Raw genomic sequence first — 14,481 nt, forward strand, 5'->3', positions numbered from 1 at the left:
AGTTCTTTATTATCAATAAATTAAGCCTATACCTATTTAATAAATTTTAAAACTTGGCTAAAGTTTTATTACCTTTTAATATACATTTATTTTTTTTAAATAAATATTTACAGAAATGTAATTATTTTGAAACTTATTAAATACAGAAAAGAAAATTATAACAATCTCATATATAAATAAAAAACAAATGAGGAGTAGACAATTTTACTCAACAAGGAATCGATATTAATCAAAAGCAACGAATACCCAAAATTGAAACTAAAAAAATATATGGTTTTCTTTTAGAATAATAATGCTGAATATTGCTATCGAAATTTCATTTCAAAAATCAGACGATAATAATTTGAATATCAAATATTTAATAATATTCAGTTAACCGAAATCAAGCAAATAATAGAAGTGATAGTTTTTATTATAGCATAATTCTAGATATAGCCTTAAAACTACATATATTTAAAGAATCAAACGATAATAATTTAACATCAAGTATTTAATCCTGATCAACTACTCAAAATCGACCAAAATATTTAACTAATTGATAGTTTTGCTTGTCGTTATTTTCTTGCAAGGACAGTGTAATAAAATGAAGAAAAGAATTCCAAAAACATAAAAATGTTACGATTTTACAAAAATACTATCGAAAAAAATATTATGTAACAAGACTTATTATTTTCTAACGTTGCCTTTTTATTCTTAGCATCTATTTTATTAATAAATCTTTTTGCTTACATCAATAAATTATTACAAAACACATTTTTAAATAATTCCCGCCTTTATGAACCTTTAAAAAGTGCATATGTTCTACAAAAATGGTGCATTCTATCAAAATATGGTAAATGACTCTACTCTTAACAGCCTGCTTTCATTTTTTTCTATGGAAGTCTTATAATTAATATGAATATTTTTGCAAATCCTACAAGAGTTTTCTTTAATTTTACATTTGGTGGTAATATTTAATTAAATTCGTTGCCTTTACTAATAAAAAATCAAACAAAAATTACAAGTAATTCATCAATGACCTTATTATTATTATTATTATTTTGCATATTTGAAGTAATATCTGCATTAGAAGATATACAGCAGTTCTTTACAACTATATCTTCACTTTTTTCGTAATTAATCACATTTTTCGATTCATAGATAGTCAGTGATTGATGCATGCAATTATGTTAAAAAACAAAATTCTGGTGTCGTCGCACTTTAACAGAGAAAAAAAGTGTCTGTATTTTTGAAGACATCTTCTTATATCTGAATACATAACAAAACAACAAAGGAATATAAAATGAAGGAAATAAAAAATGAATTCACGCGAAAAAAATGGGTCGAATATTTTTAGAAGAAAGTAAATTAATCACATCTCAGCTCGCTTTCTAAGTTTTCGCACGCATACATTTTTTATGGCAACGAAATAAGAATATCAAAGGATATTTTCAAATCCCGCTTTTTTATCTTTATGTTCTACTTTTCCTTTTAATTCACTCTGCATGCTATAATTTGAATAAATATGTATTTTTTTTACAAAAATTTAAGCAAGCTATTCCAATATGATTCTAAAAAGTATTAATTTTTTCATATTTCATATCATTCAATAATCGTATGATAACTGTTTTTGATCGAATTTATTGTTAGCAAAAATATGTAAAGTTCATAACTAATACAATAAATATAAAGTTATGGTTCAGACTTTATAGTTGTATTCGTTAGAAAGTATGCTCTCTTCTTTAGACTATTAAGTTTTATAATGTTCAACTGTACCATTGGAATTTCTAAATAAATAGCATTAAAAATATTGTATTATATTTTCATTGGAATGCTTTGGTAGGTTTCAAATTTCTTTCTTAGTATGCTGGTACTAAGTAAAGTAAAAAATCTCGGATTTCATTACTTAGTACTTTACAACAGATAGCGTTAAAATTATATATTCTACAAATTTTTAAATAAGGTACTTATTATGTTCGTGACAAAAAAGATGATAGTTACAAGCCGAAAAATGTCATAAAAATAAAAAATACTTATCTTAGATTAAAGAATTTTCAGAAATTCATTTCAACATTCAATCAGCCATATTATTTAGATAATAATACATAATCTGTTTTATTTAGATTATGAGAATTAACATATATCAAATCTATAAATTAACTATTTTAAAAAATAACATTTATTAGAATAATGTACTTATTTATTTTATTGAATGATTTTTGGTTTTTTCCAGACATTCCATACATTATATAAAAACCGAAAAAAATTTCATTCTCAGAGCTTTAGATCTTCAATTAAACTTTCAATGCCAAGAATTTATAGGATATATTTTACTATTTATGTTGTGACTTATGGACTTTACAAGACCACTGACAATTATCTATCAGGGATTTAAGCCGAGTGAGCGTCTCTTGTTTTTTCAGTAGCACGAATTAAGGGCCAAGATAAAGATTTATTTACTTCATGCGTCACATTCGCTTGCACAACCCCTACTTACAGGGGGCGGGGGCACATTCATACACCTCACTAGAACCCGGGACGCCGAGATCACGGGGAAGACGCGCTACCTCTATGCCAGGACGCCGTCCTTGCTATTTATAAATGAATATTTGTCTAAGATAATAAATTCGTACATTATACTGTGTGCAAAGCAGTTTAAATTTGAAACTAATTTTCAGAATGTTGATTGAGATTTTTTTTTATTATGCTCCTTTAATAGATGAGAATTTTTTATTTGGTTTAAAATTTTTGGTTCAATTTACATTTTTAAAATAGTTTTTATCAAACGATTTTAATGTCTTTTTTTATATATATGACACAATAACAGATGACTGTAATTGGAAATTTAGAAGAACAACACTTTTGGAAAAAAGCGATGTGCAATATTAATTGTAATTTGCACTTTTATTATTCGTTGCATTTTGCGAATATTTGTCGGTGTTTTTTAATTCCCATTTTTAATTATTATTTTATCCTATGGTTAGAATGATCATCCCTAAATTTGAACAAAATGTTAGAATTTGATAAAAAAAAATAGTAAATTCTTTAAAATTTTGTTGTAAAAAAAAAGAATGTATAAATACAATTCCTAAAATTCGTTTTAAATAATAGAATAGTTATGGACATACAATAATTTGTTTATTAATTTACTATCATACACAGTGGTGTAAGTCATCCCAAATTTCAATGAAATTTATATATAGTAACAAGAAGATCTTGAAATTTAAAGCATTTATGGGGGGGGGATTAAAAAAGATTTTAATAATTTCATTTTTAATAAAAATTATTTATTGTATTTTATTTTAAATAAATTAAATATCCATATATATGTAATCAAATTTTAGACTAACTAATACATAACAAGTATTTTTCTATAGAAATTCCATTTCCGTTTTATCACCCAATTCGGCATATATTTATCGGTTTCAAGTTCTCAACAGACTTCAAAACAATGAATGCAAGAAAGTCAAAAATAACTATGTTTCAATGTAAAAGGCGTATATGTTTCAGTATAATAGCTATTCTTATCCGCTGAGCTATGAGAAGTTTCCACACCCAAGTTCTTAACAAATACTGGTTGTGTCCTACAAGCCTTCTTGGGCAACGCTTGTTCTACCTTCCATTCATAAGCAGCTGCGTAACATCTCATTTCACCTTCTGCTGTACAAGCGGCGGTCACAGGCAAGCGAAGACCTAAAGATGAACTTGAGCGTGAACATGCTATTCACGAAACAAAGTGGTGCAAAACGAATTGCGAAAAGGTAGCACGCTAGCCGAAAGTGAGTGAGAGTGTGTAAAGGAACTTGAACCTCCTCTATCCAGTGAAAGTGAAAGAAAATAGAAAGGAATTGCAGCTGTTTTTGATTTATTCCTTGTTAACGCTGTTTAATAACTGTTAAACTAACACAGAGTGATGATACTAACCTATAAAACGATAAACAGATAGATCCTTAAAGTTAGTGATACATCTGGTTTGAATATTTTATTATTTTTTAAAGGAATTGTAGATGACCGTTGATGAATCCAACAACTAGTTTGTTTCAATCTTAAAATTTATTTCTTTAAATAATGAAAGATGAATTCAAGTTTTCATTCTTATTTCAAGTGGTTCCGAGCTGTAATGACATTTCAAAGTATAAGGAGTTGCAAAGATGCTAGGTCTCATGTCTTAATTTAAGGTCTTATGTAGCTAGGTTGAAAAGACCTGACTTTGCACATATTTTAGACTTATAAGTTTTACACAGAAGCAAATGAATATCAAATGCATTACATTTCGGTAATTAGAATTTGAGAAGCGTCAGATAAACCCAAGCCGGCTTAACTCATAGATTAAGTTGAAAATTAGTTAGAATCTCTTCATCTTTGCTTTTAAGCGAAGAGAAAAAAGGACTAATTTTAAAAATGCAGTTAAATACATTGTAATTAATAACCAATCATTAGAATATTAATAATGATAGCTCTAATAGGACTTTGTTTATCATATATAATCAAGTTCATGCTTCAGAAACTTGGAACAAGGTGAAATGTGGCATCCTCTATTGGCACACATGTCTTGGAACAAATAAGTAGCATATAAGACAAAAGTATGATTTTCTCTTATATACGAAGGGCAGTTGTTTTGGAGAATTTTCTAAGAAAACTGGCCCACATTTGCGTATTGCTTGAAGGAAACCCAAGAAAATCTTTAGCAGCCAGCTTAACATAGACAAATAATTCACTGCTAATACGAAAACTGATCTATTATTTTTGAAATATTTTATAACAAAATATGATTGAATTTTAACAGACTATAGAAAAATAAATGTAACGAAATAGAAAATAATTAAGTTTCGGAGTAAACTTTGCTAAGATTTCTGCATAGTAGTTATTCTTATCCCCATTCTTATAAGAAGTTTCCATTCCCTCATTCGAATGCTGGTCCCATTCTGTACTTAATTAGTTAGCAACAAGCACAATACCAAACTAATTCAATAATTTTTTTGCCAAGATTTACCTACAATGCTTGAAAGCATTCATAAACTGGAAGCTATAACATGAAAATAATTGTAATTTTAAAACTGAAAATTAAATAATTGTAATTTTAATCATGTTTGCATTTTTTTTTTTCTTATTTTAATATAATTTACATACCTCTTAAATACTACATTGGCTAATAGTTGTTAGGATGAGGTTCTTGGAAACCCATTCTGAAGTTCTAGCAACCGTAGCCGTCGTTGAAGGGCAAATTATTCAGATGAGATTATTGACATCTTCATCAATTGTTTTCATTTGTCAATTCACTCCATCAAGAGAGCACCAAATGATTTTCTAACTCTACATTCAAATTCAAAATTTTCTAATCCCTTTAAATGAATAATTCTCGATAATAATATTTATATTTAAAATTTTAATCGAGATTAATTATAGATATGATTATTGATTGGCATGATGTATGTTTTTTTAAAGAAATATAACTGTATGAGAATTTAAAACAATGTATAAAAAGATATACATCATGAATCTTTCATAATCCTTTGAAAAAAATTCGGAAATTAAAATTTGTATTCACAGATTTCGATGAGTTGCAATTATTCTCATAATATACATTTTAAAAAGTAAATTTGTACCCGAATTTTAATTTCCTGAGTAATTTAACAGGGTAAAATAAACAAAGAGATGATAATATTATTATTATGAGATAGGTTCTCATAATTTGTTCATGCAAAGTCCATTTTTTTTATTTCAAGGTTTCGAAGTATGAAAAAATTGTGTATCAAAAGAGATAATTAATGAATCAAAAATTCGCCAACATATTCGGACAAAAGTTTTCTATCACTGATTATTTACATATCACAAAATGAAAATATTATATTTAAGACATATTACTTTTACCAAAAAGCAGATGGCACCACAAACTAGAAAACAATTTCGAAATGCAACCCTCTATTTTAAGGCATATCACTGCTCTTTCTATTTTATCACATGCACAAGGTGTACATAAAAAAAATTAATAAAAAAACATCGTGATCATCAAAATTTTTTCATTTAATATTTTGATGAATCTCTATATTTTGACTTCCTGAGACCATTTTTTAATTCTGCATTCCGTGAGGAGAATTAAATTTAATATCAGTTTTTGCATCAAAATTGTAATGTTCTATCGCAATGTAGATAAAATCTGTGAAATAGAAGTATGCTTTTCCGTCTGTCCACTTACTTGAGAACGTAATAATTCAAAAACATAACGATACAGGTGGTGATATTTGACAAAACGCTTTATCACTAGACTATTAAATATCCTGTAATTTTAAACAAAATCCCTCAAAAAGTTAATTGTCTATCCGTCTATTTATTTAAAAGTATATGAAAGTGATACAAAATAAAAGCAAAATAAAGGAAATTTCGTATGCGGTCAATATTTTAAATTCTCCTCATATTTTGAGACCAATCAGCTGATTATTTCTTTGTATACGAAATTGAACGGAAAATGCGATACATTAAGTGCTCACACATGAGATACCACTGGTTATTTATGTGGTGTTACTATTACATTCTATAGAACTTGTTTTATTGCGGAAGAATGGATACAGGATTTTATTATTTGGCAATGCCTTCGAAATATATACCTTGTACTACTCTATAGTTTTGCTATCTTCATATAAAAATATCAAAGTAATTGCATTTTTTTGACTACTATTTTCCAGTGCCTTCGTTGCTGCACTTCTTCGGAACTTGAGAAAAGTTGCCCTTAATTTATTTTTTTTTTATCTTGCGAAAAAATTATTTGGGGTGAAATCAGAATAATTTGATTATGGGAATACCGGAACTTGATGTTCTGACAGATAATTTGACAACAGAAGTTACCTGTCGTGATGCATATTCTACAACTTGTCCTTTCCCATGATTTGGAATGACGATATATGTGCTTGTGCTACAAGTGTACGAACAGGTTGGAGCCTGTTCTGACTATTTTGTTACAAGTCTGTGGGAAATAACACATTTTATTCAAATATTCAAAAGGTTCGGAACTTTTTGAATACATTGTTACACTAACTAGAGATAATAATTCATAACTATTTTGCGTAAAGTTTTCAAATTTCCCTTAATGTTCGCTGCTTATATCAGCAATATTTAGTTCAGAAATTGTTTTTAAAATTATTAATTCGAACTATTTTTGTTTTGCTTTTAGAGCCTTGTGCTAATTGCGACAGCTACTTCTCAATCCACTACTGAAACTCCAGCAACAGGTGAAGTTCCGAATCCTCCAAAAGAGGAGAAACCTTCCAACATAAAATTCTTTGTTATCAAAGATGACAACGCTACAGATATTGATGATGTAGACGGTGAAGATAATGGTGATCCTATGGAACGAGCTGAATCTCAGGCGAGATTTACCTTCTCGCAAGCAGATGCCAGGCCATGGACAAAACCACCTGAAGAAGTTGATGATGATGTTGAGGAGGGGGACTCCGGTGATGATGATACCGCTATAAAGCTTTTGGAAGAATTAAGTAAGACATATTTTTTTAAAAATTTAATATAATTAAAAAAGATAATTTATTTTATCATCAGTAAGCTTTAGGAGTATAAATGTATAAGATTTTTAAAAATCGAAATACTCATATTTAAAAAAGTGTAATTAAGTTGTTCCTGTGAGTTTCATTTTCATAGAATAAAAAAAATGAAAATGAAATATTTTGCTTTTAAATTTATATCAGAAATTGAATAAAATGGATACTTTACTCTAACTGCTTTAAAAAAAGCTATATATGCCTCTTAATATAAAATGAAATCAGTAAAAAAGATGGATTTCTTTGTTAGCTAGATTTACATACTTAATGATATCACTGAGTATACAACATGTGAATATATTGAAGTAAAGCAAAAAAAAATTTGGAAATAAAACCAGTTTTCGACAATTTTAGTTCCAAACTCTAACTAAAATAAAATCGAATTGTATGAAATATTTTAATAAGAAATTGAAAGAATTTGAAAAACAGACAAATTACCGACAAATATGAGTTAAGAACACTCAGATTAACGAAGTTATACTGTATTTTTTTCTTATTATTTTGTACACATTGTTACAAAATAATAAAAATATTTTATATATTATTTATATGTTGTCGGTTTTCTCCTAATCAAGATTTTTTTAATCTGTTTTTCAAAAATTTTAATTAATTTGTGAACAAAATATTTTTACAGCGTCTTTGGTTGACACTGGTGTAAAAATTATGGACAGAACAACAAATGATTCAGATACATCAGTTACTAAGATAAAAGAAACAGATAATGATAGCGAGGAAGATGGAGAAGTGGATGATATTCCTTCAGATGATGATGTACAACCTGCTGGTTCAAAAGCTGAAGAAAGTCAAATCAAACGTCAAGATGAGTCAAATCCCTTTAATCAAAATAAAGCAACAAGTTTAGATTTCGACCAACCCAATAGAAGAGGTGAAATACCCGCACCTCCCCCAGATGTATATGTTACTGTGAATGATCAACCTGATAATTCCAACCCTGAAAACGATAATTCGCCGCTTCTTCAACTGACACAAGGCGGGTATAGATCCCCGTATGGATTTAACACAGAAAGCCCCCGAGTACGAGCTCAGAGTGCTTCTCAACAATCTGAAACTGTGGAAGATCCAGCTGCAAATATAAATAACGACGAACAGTTTAGGCAACCTCAGATCTCACCGCAAGTTTCTTACGCTGATCCTTTCCAGTCGCAGTTTGGATTCGGATCAGCCCTGGGACTTCGTCATCCATTTATACCCCCTGATAGCTTTGTGAATTCAAATGGCATGGTTCATCAACCAGTACAGAGTGGATTTTTCAACATACCACCTGCTGGATTCACTGATTTCACTGGAGCTAATTTCCAAGCACCCTTTTCTCCTTCTAACGATGGCGGATTTCAAGTACTCCCGAGAAATCCCGGTGGCATATCTTTGTTTCAGACATCAACAGAGCATGTAGCACACACCCCTGGCTATATGGTTCAAAATCAACAATTTCCACAACCGCAATTTCTAGCTACTGATCCTGCTCAATCTACACCAACTATGTATCAGACTACAGGTTTTGTGAATTATCCTGGGTCTGAAAATGTTAATGCTGCATCACGACCGGATTATTCTCCCTTTTTTAGAAATCCTGCACCAAATAATCTACAATTCCAAGTAAATAACAATCCTTTTGCACCCCCACGTAGTGCTGCAGGAATTCTTTACAATCCTATGATGCAATTTCAGCCTAATTTTGCTAATAGACCTCAGTATTCACCTCAATACCCTGCACCAAATCAGCAGATTCAAGTACAAAACATCGCTCCTGAAGAGAAAAAACAGCAAGATTTAGACAAAATCACTGAAGGAGAAACAACATATTCTGAGGAACAAATAAATACACCCTCAAGTAAAGAAGATTCATCATCCGTTCCTTTCGGAGCTCGCATACAAAGGCAAAATGGCCAAGACCCTCAAAGTGATTTTCCACCCCAAGCGGACGTCTTCATGAGATATCCTGTGAAGGAAGCAGGCTATGCAACAGAAGAAAGTTTACCTGTTCAAAACACAACAACAAAAACTGAAACAAAGACTAAGCCTTCACCTCCAAGGCCAATATTTTCCTTTTTTCAAGCCCCTGGTCAATTCGGCGATCCTTATAGAAATGCTCTGAATGCTGTACAACAGGGATATGCAGCTGATACCAGTGTTCGAAATAACGATGACAACAATAGTACTAAGCAAGTTCTACCAGAACAGTTACCCCCTCCACGTATGACATTCCCTTTTAGTCAGCCTGCTTTGGCACGACCTATTCCAGGATATCCCGACAGTAGAGGTCCAAATCAACCCCTTATGAGGCCTCCATCATTCTTTCGAGCTGTAAATAGTCCCGCAACTGATCCTTTCGACCAAATAGCAGTATTTCCTGATCAATACCCTGGGCCTCCGCAAACGAGTGGCCGATCACAAGAGGCCCCTGTACTTCCAACTTGCGCCCATGGACAAACAAATGCTTCAGTGTGCTTTGAAGATCCGGAATATCCAAAGTAAGTCAAATTTATTGTAATTATTTTTGTTATATATTTATTCTTAAAACAAAAAATTAAATTATAATTATCAATAAAAATATTTTAAACATTAAGGTGTCCCGAAACGATGTTCCTGATTTAGAATGTTAGTAATGTTTTCATTATATTTATACTTACAAGCAGTATCTTTATATTAACTCATTCGTACTTCAAACATAACAAAAATATTTGAAAACTAAGTATTAACTGCTTTAAAATCAATAACAAAATACCCTTTAATCCAAAATACCCTTTATCGAATAACTGATAAATAAATTTTTATAAAATTATTTTGCAATTGTTTTTACATGTACAACGGTGATTTTGCCAATAAATCTATTTGTCCTTCAAACATACCAAGTATATTCATAAAATAAAGATCAGCTGTTTTAAACTTATAATCGCACTAATTAAAAGAAAATAAATTGAATGCCTAATAATTAGATTTCCATTTCTTACCTGTCCATTCTGAACAAAACAATGAAAGAAAATGGACCAATTAATTTCAGAAATAACCAGTGGTAGTGGTCTTCCTAAAACTTTCCCGCATACTCTCTTATAAAAATGTTATACCAGAGAAAGCCTGAATGGCATTGACGGACAAAAGTTATGAAATATTAACCTTCGGCGGGAAATGAGCATTTTTGCTGAATTTATTCTATGATCTTTAGTGAGATTTTTGGTGATAAATCCCTGACAAGCAGTTAATAGTATTCGGAAATCAAATTTGTACTTTAGACGCAGTTACGAGAAAGTAAAAAACAACAGTCCAAACAAGAGTTAGTTTCTATGTTAAATAGAAATATTAAACCAAATCGCACTTTTACATTAAGTTTTATTCTAAATGAGTTGATATAACGAGCTCTGGATTAAAATAATTTGGCTCATAATATTTTTAAGGTAAAAAAACCTGCATAAAATATTATAATGTTTCAAATATTTTTGACATATAAATTGAAATAAAAAGGCAAATTTTTAATAATGGTGATAGAGTTTGCCAAAGTCTTAACATTGTACAGTAAGTGCACAAAAAGAAATCGATATCATTGAAAGGGTAACATTTTTAATTTTATTAATTAATAATTTTCTCCGAAATTTCTATTCTTTAAATACTGATTAATTTCTCATATCTGTCTGCTGTCGTTGATATTTTGTTCCATTGCTCACAAGAGCTTTATTAATTTTTTTATCATCGCTTCTCCGATTGATTAATACCTATTTTTAGAAATTTTTAAATGAAAAAAATGAAAGCATAGTGAAAAAATATTATTAAAATGAAATATAAATTTAAACACATAGTAGTATTATAATTCAAAGTTATGTTTATTTTAATGCCTTTAATTTATTTATTTTTTTGAAAATTAATAATAACTAAATTGTTGAAATCTTGAAATTTTTATTCTTAAAATGGTGCAAAATATTTCTTCTGGAATAATTTCTTTTGAAGTTATTGTGGAAATATACGAAATTCTGATTAGTTTCTAATCAACTGAATATTTCATTAATTTTTTGAATTTTAAAATGTTAGCAATATTGCTTCTCTTACCATAAATAATAGAGATGTGCGAAATTTGATTAAATTCGATCCATTTTTTAGGAGATATGAAACATAAATAAATCCATGGATAGCCAGAACAACTTTAATTTATTTTTAGATTAAAAAGAATTCAATACAAGTGGCGTGACAGTCACATGGAAAACGTAATAAAAAATCTAACTCTACAAATAATTTCCTCTTTCTTTTGCTTTTCCTCTTGCAATGGATTTTAAAATTAAACCTCATTGTACATTTATGCGAGAATGAATCAATGCCTGAGGCAGGAAAAAAAATTCAAATATCTTCGTCGAATGATGTAACATTAATTATGAAGTTTGACAAGGAAAAGAATATTCATTCATTTCAATGTATCTGATTCTTTTCATTTATTAAAAATATATTTCACCAAAGGCGATAAAAGATAGAATATTGAATATTAGAATTAAAAACTAACTCAGTAAACTAAACTCTGCATTGCTCGAAGTTATAGTCACAAACTTTCTATCGTCTGATCGTTTATAAGTTGAGTTGAGTGTATCTGTTTCATAGCTGTTTCCCAAATTCTTCTAACGAATTAAAATTTTATCACTGAAAAAGAAATGAACCAATAGAGTAATTAGATATTGTTTTAAAAAACTTTTAGTAATAGTATTTTAGCTCTCTGTAAAAAGATATTCTTTACAATAATAATAAATAACAACACAGCGACAGAAATAGAAAATTAAAATATACCTGAATATATCTAAGAAACCGCGTCAAATTTAACTAGCGTGAAATCCACTCACGCGTTAAATGTTATTAAAAATAGCTTCATTAAATCTGTTTTACAAATTTTCTCACATTGATTTATACTTCAAAAAGCTCAAGAAATGGAAAGCTAATTTCTCACGAAGATAATACTGAATTTTTTTCTCAAAATGTAAAGGCACATTTTCCTTTTATAAACCAACTCTTTCAGACATGAAATAGTTAAATCATTATTAATATCATGCTTTATTTTTTTCTAACCTCGATTTATTTTATTCGCTCTTTTATTTCTGTGCTAAATTTCTGTTACTGGAATCACAAAATCATAAATAAAATATTTCATGCATAAATGCTGTATTCAAGGATTTCTAATGTCTTTTTTAAACTTTGCTGAAACTTAGAAATCTATTAATAAATCATAAAAAAAATGCGATATATTCATAAAAAGATAAACGAAATTTATTTGTGTATAGTATCAATATAGAATTATATATTATAAAATATCTTTTAAGGTATAATTATATTATTGCGTATTTAGAAAATCGTCAATTTAAATTAACTCTTCATTGGCAAAAAATTATTTTTGAAGCTAATATACTTATTTCTAGACAAAGAATTCCCATATCGATTGAAATTTATTGAAAGCTATATTTATCGCCACTTTACTTTCACCAACCAATTGATTTGTATGTGAAAACTTGAACCTCTATTATAAATATTTATGTTATTAATACTCCGAATTTTGCTCAGTAATGCCGAAATATTAAAAAAATGATTTAATGAAGGTTTTTGTGACAATTTATTAAATATTTAAGTTTTTAATAATTAACGATATAAAAATAATTTTATTACAAGCAATATTGTGCATATTTATTTCATTATCTCTTTCAGCAAGTATTATTGATAAATTTTAAACACTAAAAATTCTTTAAAAATAATAATAATTCTACAACTAATAAATTCTCTAATAACTCAAATCGAAGTTTTAGAAAAACCAAAATAAAGCAGAATTACGTGGATATTAAGAATTGAATTTCTTTCTCTCTTCCCAAACGATTTTTTTTTCAAAAAAAAATTCAAATAAATTAATAGGGAACTTAAAACATAATTAAACGCAGCTTACTTTCAAGAGTTTTTTTCCTATCAGTCAGTGTAAATTTTTATTAAAATCGAATGACTAATTTTAACAAAATTTTGAACGAACGTCAGTATCTGGAAGCAGTTTTACAAGGATAAGATAATGATTAATTTCACATTTTAGTTACTTGACAAGTTTAATTGCACTTCGCATTATTGTAACTATGTATATTCCTTTTCCCTCATTTTGCACTGATTTTCAAAATTAAATCAGAATATCAAATTTGAGGTGATCCTAAATTGATTTATCGGAAATGGATTTTAAATGCAAATTAGATATAGTTATTCAGTGTTCTGTCATAAAAAAATAGAATATTAAACTTGTCGAAAATTGTTCTTTTCTTTGTTAGCACACTTTAGGGTTAAACTCGACAGCAATTGAATTTTTGCCAAATTTGGTAAAAAATTTTAGAACACTGTAATGCCGGTTATCACAACGGCTCATAAAAGATTCGCCAATTTGGCGATGTCATAATATTATATTCTCAACTGTTACTCATTTTCGGTTACATATTGGTTTTGATTCAGTTTTGAATAGAAAACTGTATGCAATTTTCCAACATTGAATCTTGAAATCTATAAACTAGAAATTGACGCCTTAACAGCATTACAACGAAGACATTACATTAGAATCAGCGACTACATTTATGCAATTTTTATTTGCTTTCATAAACATAATTCTAGAAGTCTGCGAGGTGGAAAATTTAGTGAATATTTTAATGCTTACTTCCACGTCTTTATGCACTCTGTCGACTAAATATCATGTATACGTATGATTTATCTTTTAGCAGGCATTCTTATAAATGGCGAAATAGCGAAATATTTGCATTGCAAGACTAATAAAAAAAGGCAATAAAAGCGAAAACCTTTTTGTAAGGCAATGTCTTAAACTACGTAAAATAAATGTTTCTTTATTCAGTTCTTTACAGTCGCTGAGAAAGAAAAAGAATTCAAGGAAGCATGTAGAATTATTTTTTTCATCTTCCGTTTTGCAATGTGGGTCTGTAATTTCAAAGAA

General features: G+C 28.9%; 1 protein-coding gene across 1 annotated transcript in view; it reads left to right on the forward strand.

The window, feature by feature from the left end:
* LOC129963706 (uncharacterized) overlaps positions 1-14,481 on the forward strand; it is a 42,767-nt gene that overhangs the window by 20,512 nt on the left and 7,774 nt on the right. Inside the window, exons 2-3 of the mRNA XM_056078225.1 lie at positions 7,148-7,469; positions 8,164-10,021. Of these exons, the coding sequence (XP_055934200.1) occupies positions 7,148-7,469; positions 8,164-10,021 (2,180 nt within the window). The remainder of the gene's footprint in view (positions 1-7,147; positions 7,470-8,163; positions 10,022-14,481) is intronic.

The sequence above is a fragment of the Argiope bruennichi genome, chromosome 3, assembly GCF_947563725.1.
Source record: "Argiope bruennichi chromosome 3, qqArgBrue1.1, whole genome shotgun sequence".
Taxonomy (NCBI): Eukaryota; Metazoa; Arthropoda; class Arachnida; order Araneae; family Araneidae; genus Argiope; species Argiope bruennichi.